The sequence below is a fragment of the Armigeres subalbatus genome, chromosome 2 (assembly GCF_024139115.2).
Source record: "Armigeres subalbatus isolate Guangzhou_Male chromosome 2, GZ_Asu_2, whole genome shotgun sequence".
Taxonomy (NCBI): Eukaryota; Metazoa; Arthropoda; class Insecta; order Diptera; family Culicidae; genus Armigeres; species Armigeres subalbatus.
This window is the reverse complement of record NC_085140.1, coordinates 10,758,436-10,774,933: the sequence shown is the minus strand read 5'-3', so window position 1 is coordinate 10,774,933 and position 16,498 is coordinate 10,758,436. Positions and strand designations below refer to the sequence as shown.

Below are 16,498 nucleotides of genomic sequence, written 5' to 3'. Positions count from 1 at the left end.
TTTAACAGCACACATAGAATATCTGTCAAATTGTCAGATCGATCATATTGCATTTCTGGATTATCGAAATACCGAGGGCTATTTATTTTATTGCTTAGAACTTTTGTGCCGCTAATTGCGGAACTACAATTATGATTACTTGCGCAGCATAGAGGGTCGACGATAAAGTCGGATCAAACTCAGTAATATTCACACCTGCAACTGTCGGGACGGAACTGATAGCTGATCGAAGCTGTCTTTATTTAGGTGTTTTGAAATTTATAATTTTAGGTTCAACGCCAGGAAAGGAATTAAAAGGATTTAACCATTTTAATTAAGAGGAAGGCCGGACCAGAAGGACCGTCTTGCGAGTAAACCAAGGGATTCGCCAGTTATTTGAATTAAAATTACCACATTGAAATGATTGTAAGAATAAAATTTGGTAAAAAAAACACGAAAACACTAATAAAATAGACAAAAATTGCGATGATAGGGTCCGGCGGTTACGGCTTCTCCCTGAGGACTGGAATCTTGGAGTTTCTGCCGCTTTGTATGACTTTTTTTTCTAAGGGTGGTGCAAATATGGTTCATCTGCATCCTCGAGTGTCTCGCAGTAATCTTTTCTATGCACGCTGTTCTCCGGTGGTATGTCAACTTGCTGCTGAAGCTGAAGGATTGAGGTCTAGGTTGGGAATGCTACATACATTTTGACCATTCTCGCCAATATTAGCTGCCACACAGAAAATCCTTGTGGATTGTTCGACCTTTCTTTTTGTGCGAAAGGATCAGACTGCCTTTCAATGGTTGGGGTGATATTCAGAAATCCTAATATCGTCGGTTGAACGAGAGGTTTTTTTTCAATTTCCCGACCATCAGTTGCGTCTAGTTTTGTACGATGCTGGGTCATTAGGCCGAAGGACATTAGGCCGAATGGTCATTAGGCCGAATGGTCATTAGGCCGAATGGTCATTAGGCTGAATGGTCATTAGGCCGAACGGTCATTAGGCCGAATGCGAACTGGGGAGTGAGAAGTGAGTAATGCACAATAAGGAAGAGGTAGAAAGGAAGAAGGAAAAAGGAAAAAGCAGGAAGAAAGGAAGAAGGTAGAAGGAAGAAAGAAGAAGGAAGAAGGAGGAAGGGAGACAGGAGAAAGAAGGAAGAAAACAGCAGAAAGAAAAAGAAGAAGGAAGGGAGACGAGAGAAAGAAGGAAGAAAACAGAAGAAAGAAAAAGAAGAAGGAAGGAAGAAGAAAAAAGGAAGAAGGAAGAAAGAAGTGAGACGTAAGAAAGAAGGAAGAAAACAGAAGAAAGTAGGAAGAAAACAGAAGAAAGAAGGAAGAAAGAAGAAGGAAGAAAGAAGAAAGTAGGAAGAGGGAAGAAGAAAGAAGGAAGAAGGAAAAATGAAAAATGAAAAAGGAAAAAGGAAGAAGGAAGAAGAAAGAAGGAAAAAGGAAGAAAGAAGGAAGAAGAAAGAAATAAGAAGGAAGAAGGAAATAGGAAATAGGAAAAAGGAAAAAGGAAGAAGGAAGAAGGAAGAAGGAAAAAGGAAGAAAGAAGAAAGAAGAAGGAAGAAGGAAAAATAAGAAGGAAGAAGGAAGAAGGAAGAAAGAAGAAGGAAGAAGGAGGAAGAAGGAAGAAGAAAGAAGGAAGATGGAAGAAGGGAGAAGAAAGAAAGAAGTAGGAAGAAGAAAGAAGGAAGAAGGAGGAAGGAAGGAAGAAGAAAGAAGGGAGACGGGAGAAAGAAGAAAGAAAACAGCAGAAAGAAAAAGAAGAAGGAAGGGAGACGGGAGAAAGAAGGAAGAAAACAGAAGAAAGAAGGAAGAAGGGAAAAGGAAGAAGGGGTAAGATGCAGAAAGGATTTTTTTCTCACTTCTTTTTGCTAATTCGGCCTAATGGCCATTCGGCCTAATGACCGTTCGGCCTAATGACCTTCGGCCTAATGGCCTGACACCTTTTGTACCATGCTCAATGACTCCTACTATTGCAGGCATCTCATTCAAACCATTCAGTATTCATCCTTTGTTCTATTATGCATTCCAATAACTTTTTGGTAGGCTAGTTTTTGTTCCATAACTTTCGCTTCAAAATTCCTCGCTGTTCTTATATCCATTGAGAGTTCGTTCGTGATTACTCAGTTGCGGTAAACTGTCTGACTGAACTTGAGCCTTGAGACTCCAAACGAATCATACGATGGATAGCACATACGACGTTGTAATGCCCACTATAGATGACAAAACGCCATCGTGTACGCGGCCTACCATGAAGACTACGGCCTCTTCTGGGATGTCTAGTGCATGTTATCTTCGCTTGACGCTCTTCCGGCAAATGAACAACGTGTCGAGTCTGCCGTGTTGTATAAGCTTAGCAATACCCATTTATTATTTCTGACGTAGTGATAATGACATCATTTTTCAAATCGTGAATATTATCCAAGTTCTTAAAAATTCGCAGGCCTTAGGACTGTTTCTGTCCACCTCTGGTTTCATTTCGCCTGAGTGCTTTAAAATCAGATTCGTCAGGCTTTGCTCGGACCACTGCAGAGTTCTGTAGAGAATCGCTTGTTTTTTTTAAAATGGTCTTATATTATTTCCTAACTGGCGGATTGATGGAAGTACACAATGCAATGACTGATCAATAAATAGCCTGACAGGGTATTGATGCGTTCAAGCCCATGTGAAACGATCGTAGAGATAAGAAGAATACTATATAGTAGCCCTATGTATGACAACAGACTGCCATCTGCAAAACCTACTTATAAATAAATGCAATGATACAACATCGATTCAAATGGGGGGTTTCCCGGAAACATTAAAAATTGAATTACTTTCGGACATAGTTCAACGCTGCACATATATTTTCTGTGGCTCATGATATAGTTAAAGCGTTAACTATGCAGTTTTATATATTACATAAATAAGTAAATGTTCTTTCATTTTGTTTTCTATTGATGAATATGCCAATAGATTAGAAGCAAAAATATTGAAAATTTTTAAAATTATAAAAGTGTAATTATAAGTAAGAAATTATATTTTAGTTTGTCGCGGATTTGTTTTTACAGTCGCGGTTTTCAATTTGCTAGTCGCGGATTTCGCGGATTGGAATTCGACTATTTTGTAACAGCTCTGGAGTTACGAAAAGCGCTCTCAAGGCAGCAATCATAGCGAACCCGAACATGTTCAGGCTAGCTATGCAATGATGCCTAGATGAGTGTAGATTTCCCGAAAGATGGAAGATCGGTAAACAGAAAAATTGCTGTTTTGACTCAGCATTTAGATTTATCATTGATATAAATAACCAAATGCTCTTAGAGCTCAATAAGAGAGATCTTTGCACCTTTACTGGCCTAATGATCGGACACTGCTCGTGTAGATATCATTTGCAAAATATTGGCCAGGTGAAGAATGATATCTTTTGTTTCTGTAACATGGAACGCAAAACCTAGGAAAATTTTATAAATTCAATTTGTCTCAACTGGAGAAAGACTACGCAGTTTGTTTATTTGACAATTGGTGATCAACTTCAAGATGCGAATAGTAAACAGATATACCACAAAAGCTCAACTCAATGCACGCAGTGATTTTACGCCTCAAAAAAAACATGTGCAAATACGAAAAAACAAAAATACCACACATGGAAACTAACCACATTTGCTGGAGAAAACCTTGTAACAAATATTCGTTTTTATTTTGATCTTATAGCGTTCGATTGCTTCGGGTTTACAAAAATGTACGAGTAAAAATAATCACCTCATTTATCATTACCCTGACAATCCAAATTCCTCAACTCGATCTAAGAGTTATAAAGGAAATACAAGAAGGGAATTCTTTATAATATCATCGGATTACCGGCCCTATTTATCTGCAAGTCTAAGACACGTGTTAAGTTGATGTTAAACGGGTCAGCAAAATTCAAACGAGAAGTCTGGTCTCTATTGAAAGATTAACACTAGAATTCGTTTGCTCGATTCAGCTTTTCCTTTTCAACATGCCGCTTAGAAAACGACTAGGATTAAATAGTGCGGTGGAACAAGGAAAAATACATGGAAGCAAACTTTGTACTCGCTTTGACTTTATCCGAAGCCACAAATGCCATTTCGTTCTTTTTGCTTCCCGTTCAGTTCTGATCTTGGCATTTAGGATTGCCATAAAGGTTAGTTGGGTGGGTGACCGACATTAGTAACCGCTATGAGTAGTTTATAATGCATCCGTATTTCAATATTCAAATGAGGGTATATTTTTTAGCATCGATGATCAAGACTACATTCTTTAGCGAAATATCTTTACATGTCTACCTCAACTTTATTTTGATCCTCGTAATAAAAAAACAAAGAAATAAGAAACTAATTAAATAAATTAAACGACTATGAAGCCATCTTACCTTACTTACATTATTTCACCTATCTTATTCCAGAATACTGGGTCCACCAGCTCTGCAGCAGGCTGCACGAAGCGACGATGGAATCCCACACAACAACCGTCCAATTTTCAACTATTGCATGCGGGGCGTCGTCACATGTTTCACCGGGATTCGCAAGAAAGACGAGCTGGTAAGTTAATTTATTAGTTACCCAGGGGAGAAACCACATACCCAATTAGGAGCCCCTACGTTCATGTAAACTATCACCTATCTTCCGGTCGCTTCGAATCTGGGAAACTCTTCTCTCCAATTTTACAACCATCCACCGTCAGACCGACTGAAATGGAATATTTTTGAATTAGGACAAAAAGCCATACACACAACGCCTAATGATAGTGAACCATTAGGAGGGCTGGCCTTTAATCTACATCTCATTTTGAAGAGGCCGTATTACCGTAATTTGGCAATTTCCACTTTGAAGTGGAAATTGAAAAATGAATCCTAATCATTTACTGCTGCCAAGAGACGAACTGATGTTGACCAATTCGTTATTGTTTCCGGGAAAGTATTTCCCCGGCAGCCCCCACCTAGCCATCGACAAAAGTATACTGTTGGGAAATTTGAGCCTTGATTGTCCACAGTGGGATCGAAAGTGGTCAAAACGCGGAAGGTGGCTTCCAGCTGGTTAGCGCTAATTCAGAGGTGGGAAAGAATATAAAGACAAGTCAAATTTGAGTACATAATGGCCATTTTTGCAGATTGAATATGAATTTAATCTTTAATTCCCATTGTTTATTCATATGTATTTCTTCATTGTTTATAATTTATTATTTGTTCTTAGTGGTAATATAGCTCGTAGGTTATGTGTTTTGTTATTTATAACAATCGCGGGCAGACGATTCAAGCTCAGTTTTTATATCCATTTCTAAAATGAACAAAAGTTTCACACCAAGAAAAAGGTTCGAAGGTATGACTGACATTTTGTTTACATAAGAATAAAAATTGTGATGAAGATAAATAAGTGCCTACATTGTATTTAGTTTGCAATACGCACATTTATACGAAAACCATACATTTTGGTCATAGTCCGGATAGTGGCTATAGTGTTTTCTCCAGCGATGCCCTTCCGTGTGGGTTTCCCCAAGTCGCGGCCGTTTTCCTATGGTCCAAAATTGTTCCTTCCAATCACGTGTGTGGCCCCTAACCGATCCGATGATAGAGTAGCGGCACCGACGAGGTCGGTGATGACGATGATGATAATGTCTTTCTCGTTTGTCCTCTCTTGATGCCGATATAATGTAGAAGAAAACTGTGGTTCGAGCTGCCTAGACTTGGTCGACCAAACCAAGAGCAGTTTCCTTTTAATGCAAGAAAAGACCGGTAATTTGCGGAAAGGAAATATACACTACACAGCACAGAGCACATGGGGGAAAGACAGAATGGAACGTGACATCATTTCCGAGCGTTCTTCCTTAGGAAGGCAAGGGAATGACCTCGGGCACTCGAAATTGCCATATTTTGGTAATAGAGGTCGACCTGAATCCTTAGCAGAATCCTTGCCGTGACGCCCCATGAATTCAGATAGGTTTTGCTGATACAATTAAGGAAGATATGTCAGCGATTTCCGAATAAAATGATTCGAATGTGTTGAAGTTGAAATGTTCGGGCTTTATTTGGTTTGTGATCTCCCAGTTAGTTACGATTCAAGCACATTAAAATTTGATTTTAGAATGTCATTCAATTGTACACTTTTTATTCTTAATTATTTCAGACTCTTCTCGTAGACCTCATTCATTCGATGGGTGGATCCATCCGAAAAGACATGAACACCAAGGTTACCCATCTCATTTGTAACACAACAGGTGGCGACAAGTACCAGTAAGTATTGCTCCGAATGAACACAATATGTCTTTTAAATCTATTACGCAATATCTCCCAAATCCTTTTGCCGTCTTAGGTATGCAAAAACCTTCCGGTTGGCAGTGGTCCGCCCGAGTTGGGTCGTGCAAGCGTGGCAAAACCGTCATGATCCGAACTTTGCGGCCAACATGGAAGAATTCACTAAAAGTCACCGCCTGAAAGCTTTCGAGGGACAGAAAATTTGCTTTTTCGGGTTCCCACCGGAAGAGCACCAGCACATGGTCGATGTGCTAAAGATGAACGGAGGCATTCCAGCGGATCTGGAGGACCCGGAGTGTTCACATGTGGTGAGTGTCTGTTATTCTCTTGGTAATTGTTAACCGGTGGAGTGGGTAAAGTCGGGTAATAAATTCTTCCCAATCGGATTATATTGAGGCATGGATACATACAGCGTTTTTTGATGCCATATAAAGGGAAGCCGAAATATGTTTACCATTTCTGGTCGGATCGGTCGGCTCATTAAATTTCACTTTAATTTGAAATTTTATATCTATTGACGGAGGAATTTTAAACGGTTTTTCGATTAGGTGGGGAATTTTTGGATACGCATCGGCGTATTGAATTTTTACTGCTTTTGATTGATCGGAAATCAGTATTGCATAGTGTACGAAAGAAAGGATCATTAAAAGGATTCAACAAGATATTAAATGCAAATAATAGATAATGGCTATCGAAGTAATGTAAATGTGCTTCAATAAAGATCAGATCGATATTCGCACACATAATGGGGTGAAAACAGAGTGATGGCGTGTATCAATTCTATTGTGTCGGAAATGATGGATAAAGGACGATCCAGTGGCTGCAGGGTGGTGTAATTTTCCGACGCATCAGAAAATTGATTGCCTATTCAGCGCACAGCGTTGTTTCTCCCTTCAGGAGGTGGTCTTTTGATCTATCACTACACGTTAGCAAATTATTTAAACTGTAATTAATAATCGGTGCATTCACTCGTACCTTGTGCATGGGAGTAGAGGTGGGAGAGTTTGTGTCTGTGTATGTCTGCTGTGTGCATGTGCATGGGAGTCTCAGGATGGTGGGTTGCGTTAATTAAAACTACTCACCGCGATGCCCATCTGCCGGAATTAAAGGATAACGAATTGATGAATTGGTTTTCCACTATGAATTATATATTATCTGAGAGATCTGTGTAAATATGGCGCTGATGTTAATGGTAGATGATTGTTTCGTCATAAGTTGTCATGGAAGATATTGTTTGAAAAAGCATTTCATTCCTCGAAATTTCAGGAATTGTTCATGGTGAATAAAGGTATCGACTATTATGCTTAACAAATGATTCTGGAGTAGAATTTCAATTCAAAATATAATTATAATGTCATTTATCAGAATATCAAAAACTATAGAATCATTGGTAGATTTTTAAATGGGTGGTTTGTTTTGTTTTCATACACAATTCAACTAATTTTGTAACTAATAATTTTTAGCTCATGTAAACATTTAAAGAATTCAACAAATTGAATCGAAATTGTAATTATCTTAAATATGTAAGGCTCAGGTTTATAAGTCATCTCCCTGGTGTTGGTGATAACTGAATAAATGTCAAATGAGAAAATATACGAAATAAGTTTATTCATTTTGGAATCTTTCTTCGATGAGATTTTTGGAGATCTTTAGAAACGTGCCTTTGTTAAAAACGCGTTTAATGTTATATTCTACAATTAATTATGGAATTATGCAATAATCCACACTCGCATGGAGCGATTTTTAAATAGACCATTTTTTCTCGAATGGCTTCTTCGTTTATTAAATAATAGGATCACATCCCTAATTTGGACACTTCCGCTTCGCATCTTATATGTAATATTTTGACGCATTGTCATAAAACCGGTCACGGTTTACATTTCCATGATATGGACTTCTATAATTTTATTTCAGATAACGCTTTTTGGCTTCACAAACTTTCAAGTAACAGTGCAATGAGATTATATACAGATGTAATAATTTGTGTGACACCGCATGGAGATATCATTAACAAAAATATCAAATTTAATTCCCAATGTGGGTTTTAAATAGGCTTTAAATTTGTTCACTTAACTAAAATAATGCTCATTTAAAAAGTGCTTCGAAAGATCAACTGCCTTTAACTCATTGTCCATACAGCACCACCACCCGAAACAGAGCTATAATTAATCACAACAATCTCCTATGGGTGACAATTTTCCAATCAATAGATACATTCACTAATCTCGGCATTCATTCCAAACATTGAACACCGGAAGATGGGTATCGCTTGTTCCACATATCTCCAAGACAGCGGAATGCTGCCAAAGGAAAGATAGCACAGCATTTTCATCTCCACACAGGCACACACAGTCGTCTAAAAACACGTGGCACGTGCACACATACTCTCTAGCACACTTCCATGCCCATCGTATCACCATTCGCACGCTCTTCCACAGGTCATGTCTAATACGGGGGAGCATTTCGCCGACGCTTTGCCAAACGCAGCCTCGCCGAAAGATAAGAACCGCTCATCTTCGTCGTCCCCTGCGTCACCGGAATCGCCAGGTGGAACAGATAACAACACCGAACAGCAAACAAATACCCCCCGCATGGAGGGAAAATTGGTCGAGAAGCAGGAATCTTTCATTAGGCGACTTAACGAGCGCCAGGCAGAGGAAGACGGGGTTCAGGAGCAGGCGGCTGGCACATCGCGCCCCCTACCAGCCCTAGTAGAGGAAAGTGAAACCAGCGATGTTGCTTGCAGCCGAGTAGATCACATGAGTATGGCTGAGAATGAAAACAATTTGAATAAGGATTGCGAGGAACAGAATCAGTTAAGTGTGTCTCCAATTAGATTCATAGACGAGAATGTTGAGCATCCGGGTACACTGCAGTCAAGCTCGACTCCGGAAGGCTCGGGAAAGATGGATGGCGTTGTTTTGACTTGTAGCGATGAGAATGAATTCCTCAATCCTAATAATATTTCACCCATTTTGAAAGTCAACCGAGTCAGTGATGAATCTCTGCGAAAGATAACTGAGGAAGATGAGGACGATGAAGACGACATCGATGACTACATCATCGCCAATAAGGATGCTCTCAAACGTAGACGACAGGAAGATAGTTTCGATGATATTTCCTTGATTTCCACAGACTCATTTGCGACCAGTGTTATTTATGGTTCGGCCAAGAAACCGAAACTGATTCGTACTGGATCCATTACTAGAGGTCTCCGGCGAAGCATGAGCTTTGCTGCAATCAAAACTCCAATTGCGTCAATGCTTCGTTCTCGGAGAAATTCGGTAGACCCGAATTCTTCCATCAGCTCTATCGCGTCAATCGAAACTACTTTCAATGAATCAATCAAAAAACCAGTTAAGGAGAAGCTACGCAGCATCCGCGATAAGATTACCAAAAGCAATAAAAAAGAAACCCCGAAGTCAATCAAAAACAAAGGTCTAATCAGCTCAGCAAATTTGGACAGCCTGAAAAAAGTTTGCAAATTCAAAACTGACAAAACTATGGTCAACACCCCAGAACATTCTAAGAACCCCGACAAAGCTGAAGTCGATTTCAAAACACCAATTGCTCCACCTCCATATCCAAGTAATTCATCCTCATCTAAAGCCAAAAAGAAGAATAATTTCTACCGACACTCAATGATTGCCAGCGCTTCTGGCAGCAGCTTGGTTCCTATGGATGTTCAACCGCTAACATCTGTAAACCTTCCCGAAGATTCGAAGGAAGAAGAATTGGCCAAGACACTACCAGTAGTGATTAATGAAGATTTGAATGGCACTGTCGCGGCGAGCGAAGTGGTCAATCTGGATTTGGATTCTTCCACAGCAGCAATAACAACGGCACCACCTGTAACCACAACGGTATCTATCTCATTTCATTTTGTTTTATATCTGTACACTTGTAAACAATTACCACTTTTAGGCATAAAAACTGCATTACTTCGTAGATATGTGTATGTGTGATGTTCTGTACCTAAGTTTTGCACCCGATGTTTGATTACCTCTATTCGAATGTTTTTCGTGCCGAATGAGTGATGTGCGAACACATTCAAGTCCTTGGTTTCTTTGCATATAGAGTGTAGTATTGCGGTTAGACCTGATTTATCCTGACCAAACTGGCGTCCCTTTATGCTTTTATCACAGACACAATAGAATTGCAACCGTCCCACCAGAGAGCATGGCATTAGTCCATGCAGAATGAGTTGCAACATGCTCATTGTTCATTCTATACGTTCATCATTAAATCATTAAAATGAATAACACACCCGATGTCGAATGACATACTCGCGCACATAGTTTCATTGCACATTAAATAACTATCTCTCTATATGCCTAGAATATCAAAAGCTCATTTCCATCCTCTGCATAGTTCCTCCAGTAGTTACTCTATCTAATAGCTATCCTGTTTACACTAACATACGCTTCTTCACCCTGCCACTCCTCCGTTTATAAAATCGAAAACCAAAATTATATTTTCATTGCGTGTTAGATTAGAGCACGTAGCAATCAAGGGAAAACAGAACTGTTTGGAACTGCAAAACCTGCTAATTAGTTTGTATGAATGAACGTTATTGATTTCTAACTTATTTTCATCGACTTTATCCTTAAAGCGCTGTTTCACTCAATAAATTTTGTTATCATATGAGAAAATTTGAAATTACCATGCCCTCGACTCGTTAACCAAGTAGAACAAGTACAAGTATTATTAACCTTCTGTCTGTGCTCAAAAAAACCTACGTTGTCTGTGAAATTGCTACACGCTAACTTTCACCTACTCAATGACTGAGTAAAGTTGTATTGCTCTCTATTTTTTCCCACGAAAATTTTACTCAATTTCCGTCAAAAGCAGGACTACTCAAAACTATGAGTTGTCCTGCTTTTGACGGAAATCGAGTTAAATTTTCGTGGGAAGAAAAGAGATGGCAATACAATTTTACTCAGTCACTTAGTAGATGAAGGTTAGAGTGTATAGCTTTTTTATTGTTCGATCAATTTTGGATTTGTTTTTTGCTTCTTTCTGGACGTATACCTAAGATTGATCATAGGTGGGCGGGTACCGCGCGGGATGGGTTCCGTGAGAAAGGGTACACAAATTGTGATTTTCTATACTTATTTTGCTTATGCTAATCTGAAAATTCTACCCTGGTTGCATAAAGAAATTTAGAAAAGTGGATCTACACTTGTACAATGCATCACAATTGCAAAGCAGATGTTACAAGAAGGGTTTGAATTCAAAGGAGAATGAGAAAATCTTTCACTTATCATTTCTGTATACACTCTCGATAAGTAGCATACCGTGAGAGACGTTTTTCGGTAGCTGTTACAACCCATGATAAATTTCTTTTAATAAGCCCCAATTGCGGGGGGGCACCGGTTCTTATGATATATTTCAACTTGTTTTACACCGCTGTGCGAAAAAATATGATCCCCAACATAAAATGAGCGAGGACAAAGCGTTTTATCAAACCTCATCGGTGGAAGCCGCCTATCCGAATCAGTTTTTTTATATACAAGTGCGATAGTTTTGTTTTCATGGCTTGTTATGATTTAAACAGGTTTTTGACATTTTTTTATCGTTGTTCGTTATTTATTGAGATTGATTTCTGCAAACCCTGGTTACAAAGTTTCACGTTCCATGTTACAGATACGATAAACATTATTCTAAATCTGGCCGATTAAAAACAATGGCATTATTCGAATTCTCAAAAAAACATCTAGAAATTCACGCCGTTGGGTCCTACGGAAGAAGACTACAACTCCTGAAATCAGAAGGCATTTAGAAAAAGGCAATAGGGTTAGGCGGGGCAAAATGGGTCACGGGGTAAGATGGGTCAGTGCTGTTTTTAAGCATCGTATACATTTTAATGTGGAGATTATGACTTTGTAGGAGGAATAATTTGGTTCTTCTTTATTGTCACTCGATTTGATGATAAAATTTCATTTTGGTAGAGTATGACAAGGTAAATTATTTTTCAGCATTGTTTCTTATGCGAAACACATTTTCTATAAAACGTGTAATCTCGTCGAGCAATCTTGAATTAAAACATTTTTAGTAATATAGTGAACGTTGTTCGCGCGTCACTTAGACGGGTTCTTTCGGACACCTTTCAATTTTTTAAAACTCGCGACGTATTGAACATAAAAACACTTTATTGCGCGAACATAGAAAACGTACTCTTTTATTGACGACACGAGAGGCGAGATAAATTAGTTCTTCTCGCGACGGTTGTTTATTCTGAACTAAACTTTACATATGTGCATAAACAGCTGATCAACGATCGGGAAGCGATCGCAGCACAAGGGATGCATACCTACACGACACTTTCCGTGCGACATGAAACAGACCAAAAGTTTGCTGCAGAGAAAAGAGGAAGACTAGTTTTACAGATAGTGTGGAACATGTTTGGTCACTTATTTTCTGTCTGCTTCAGACTGGCGCAACCATAACCGGCCGCCTTGAAATCCCTAATTTCAAATGTTCTTACTCTAACCAACGTTTGTTTTTAAAATCATTAGCTACGCTTCGCTATATACTATCTATGTACTGTTGCTGATACGGGTGCCGGAGCTGGAGATGGACCTCATACAACGACGACGACAGCGAATTCATTGCTTCGAACTAGGTGCCTATATTTCCTGTAGTCTGTTCGTCGGCTGGTGATGCGGATGGCGACGTAGTTGTTTGTTTACCTCGATGAAAATGAACGGCAAATGTAGTATCGTGTAGAATTTCCTGTAAAATCGGAACAACTTACCTGGCAGACAAGTTTATATGCCTGATGTTCCGTTAGTAGAAGCTGTCTGCCAGGTGGCATGAGATTGGTTGTAGACTGTGTAGTGTAAACAATGGATTGGATGACTCATTCGATGGACGCTGACACTGATGATGCATTTTCAGGTCTCGTCGACGATTATTCGAATAAAAGGGGTGCTTCACACGACGAATGATGAGGACTTCTTGGTATGGACCACAATAACTTGGAATGCGATGACCGGATTTCTATGAGTACGACGACTTTGATGTAATTTTGAAGACTTTGTGGACTGTAAACTTAGATGACATTTCCTTGGATGACTCGATGTTTCACGATACATAGATGAATTCAGATTTCGCATGAAGATGACGATTGAGACGATGATGACTGGACGGTGTTGGACGACTTTGCGATGGTTGACTTGACATTATTGGCTTCGAATACGGCTTCGACAAAATGGCATTCAGTGCCATGTATGACGTTGGTGATCTCTGAATCGAATGAAAGGGTGCTTTTAAAACTATAATGCTGAAAATTAAAACGACTTGTCTGAGTGGAGGCTCTAAAGCCTTCGTTGGACGCTCAAGCGGCGCCGATGATCCCTCTCTCTCGCTGCAACTGGTAGTTTTCGCTTGCCCCCAAGCTCTGATCAAATTCGATGGCTATCATGCGCCAAGACGATCCGCATAGGCGGATGATAACAGCATAAATTCAGTGAGGCAGAATTGCGCACTTCTGTCTCCGTTCGCTTCCATCGAAGTGTACCTCGATATACCAAATGTGATTCGGAGTTTGAGTTCTGGACAAGACCAAATACTGCCGATAGTTCTAGCCGAACTGCTGGACTAAATAGACGGGACTGGATGCACATGCAACTACCACCAAGGACACGACACATATTACCTCATTTCATTTTCGAGCAATTTTTGACTCAAGACAACTGATTCTGGTTAGTTGTCTGCAGTATTGGCTAGGCCAAATCTCCGGTAGGCATGTCTGGAGGAAAATGAAACGGTCACTTTTTGAAAAAAAGAAAAAATACATAACTTACTGGGTGTGCGGGGGCTTCTAGGCCCCCGCCGTTGGAGGAGTCCTAGTTCTCCCCATCGGATAACGAATTATTGTTTCTGATTGGCAGCACACAGATCTTAGAGATCGCTCGCTGGTAACTGCCGTCTTTTGTTCGAACGGTTACAACTCGTATGTTCCCGTCGGACCCTGGGTGAACTTCTACCACCCGTGCCAGTTGCCACTTTAACGGTGGCAAATTTTCCTCTTTAAGAACAACCATGGTGCCAACTGCAATGTTGTTCCTTTGTCGTGTCCATTTTGTCCTATTGTGGAGATTGGACAGGTATTGCTTGGACCATTTTCTCCACAATTGCTGGGTAAATTTTGTTTCCATTTCCCAAGCCGAAAGCCTATTCTCCGGAATGCCAGCAAGGTCAGGCTCCGGAATAGCAATCAGAGGCCGCTGGATCAAGAAATGTCCTGGTGTGAGGGCCTCGAAATCGTCCGGATCATTGCTGATCGGTGTCAGCGGCCTCGAATTTAAGATCGCTTCTGCCTTTGTCAAGAATGTCTGCATCTTGTCATACTGCAAAGCGCGAGTGCCAATTGTTCGCTTGAACAGGTTCTTGAACGATTTGACCGCTGATTCCCACAGTCCACCGAAGTTGGGCGAACGAGCTGGTATGAACTGGAACTCGATTCTATCTTCGGCAGTCTGCCGTAGTACCTCCTCATTGAATTGTTGGCTAGCGAATAGCTGCACAAGTTCATTCAGTTTCCGCCTGGCGCCAACGAAGTTAGTCGCATTATCACACATTATGAGCGATGGCTTCCCACGACGAGACGAAAAACGATGCAGAGTTCCCAGGAACGCCTGTGTGGTCAGATCCGCTGCTAGTTCTAAGTGTACCGCTTTGGTAACTAGGCATACATATACGGCCACGAAACACTTAATCGGCCGTGCTCGACGTTGCGGGTACGACACGTAGAATGGGCCACAGTAGTCTACTCCGACCCTTTGGAAGGGAAAACATGGCCGAACTCTTGCCGGAGGTAAATCAGCCATCCGTTTATCTTGGATTTTCGGTTTCGCACGAAAACATTGGACACATTCGTGGACCACTTGTCTTGCGAGGTTCCTGACGCTCGTGGGCCAGAATTGTTCTCGAACTGCCGATACCATCTGCTGCTGGCCAGCATGGAAGTACTTCCGATGGTAATAAACTACGATGAGTTTTGTGAGGGGATGACGGTGATCGAGGATGTACGGATGCTTCCGACTATCTGGTACGGCTGCATTACTCAACCGGCCGCCAACGCACAATATACCGTCGGCAAGTTGAGGATTCAATCCAGAGATTCTGGAACAGTCTTGCACCTGGCCGTATCTGGCGATATCTGCTAACTCCTGTGAGAAACTTTCTCTCTGCGATTGTTTCACCAGCCCATTGAGAGCATCGTCATACTCTTGGGAAGTGATGTAGCCGACCTTTCTGTTGAACCGATTTGCAGGCGATGCATTCCATTTAAATCGACGGATATGAACTGTCAACCGTATTAGATCTGCTAGCGACGAACGAAGGCCGAATATCTCGCTTGGTGAAATGGTTGGAAGGACAGCAACAACAACCTTCTCTTCCAAATCCATCTTGTCGATGCTGCTTTCGTCGATCCGCTTGGAATCAGGCCAGTATTGCCGATCCAGTATCAGCCAATTCGGTCCATGGAACCAGCGCGATTCATAGTGCAGTTGTGTCGGCGACATGCCACGGGAAATGATGTCCGCAGGGTTGTCTTCTCCAGCAACGTGGTTCCAGTCACTCCCTTTCGTAACGTGCTGGATTTCAGAGACGCGATTTGCTACGAACTGCTTCCATCTGGATGGCGACGATGACAGCCAACACACTACGATAGTGGAATCGGTCCAGAAATAACACTTGGAGTCTACGTGAATATTTTTGACGACTTTCTCGTACAGGTGTGTGAGAAGCAGTGCTGATGACAGCTCTAGTCGAGGAATGGATAGAGACTTCTTATTTTTCTTCAAATTCTCGAGCGGAGCTACACGAGATTTGGAGGTCAGCAGGTGTACTTGAACGCTTCCGTCTGCTTCAACCGTGCGGATGTAGATGCAGGCACCGTAAGCCTTCATTGAAGCGTCGCAGAAGCCATGGAGCTCTACCAATTCGTTGTTGCAACTAGTTCCCACCCACCGTGGGACAGCAATGTCTACCAGACCTACCAAATTCCGCCGGTACTCACGCCACTGGTCTTGTAATTGTGGGGTTCAGTGGATCGTCCCACCCACAGTCTTGTTTCCACAGCTCTTGTAGGAAAATTTTCGCCTGGACGATGACCGGGCCCACTAGCCCTATCGGATCAAATAGTCGAGAGGCATCTGATAGAACGCATCGCTTCGTTATTACTGCAGACTCATCCCAGCTTGGGGATCTGAAACGGAAGCAGTCGGTGCCGGGCTCCCAGGTCAAACCTAAAG

The 16,498-nt window shown here is 41.1% G+C and overlaps 1 protein-coding gene across 4 annotated transcripts in view; it reads left to right on the top strand.

The window, feature by feature from the left end:
- LOC134217697 (protein ECT2) overlaps positions 1-16,498 on the top strand; it is a 205,612-nt gene that overhangs the window by 151,363 nt on the left and 37,751 nt on the right. For 3 of the 4 annotated variants that reach the window (XM_062696507.1, XM_062696506.1, XM_062696508.1), the window contains 4 exons: positions 4,389-4,524; positions 6,106-6,212; positions 6,292-6,541; positions 8,672-10,096. In XM_062696507.1, coding sequence (XP_062552491.1) covers positions 4,389-4,524; positions 6,106-6,212; positions 6,292-6,541; positions 8,672-10,096 — 1,918 coding nt within the window. The remainder of the gene's footprint in view (positions 1-4,388; positions 4,525-6,105; positions 6,213-6,291; positions 6,542-8,671; positions 10,097-16,498) is intronic. The other variant, XM_062696509.1, reaches the window with a different exon arrangement.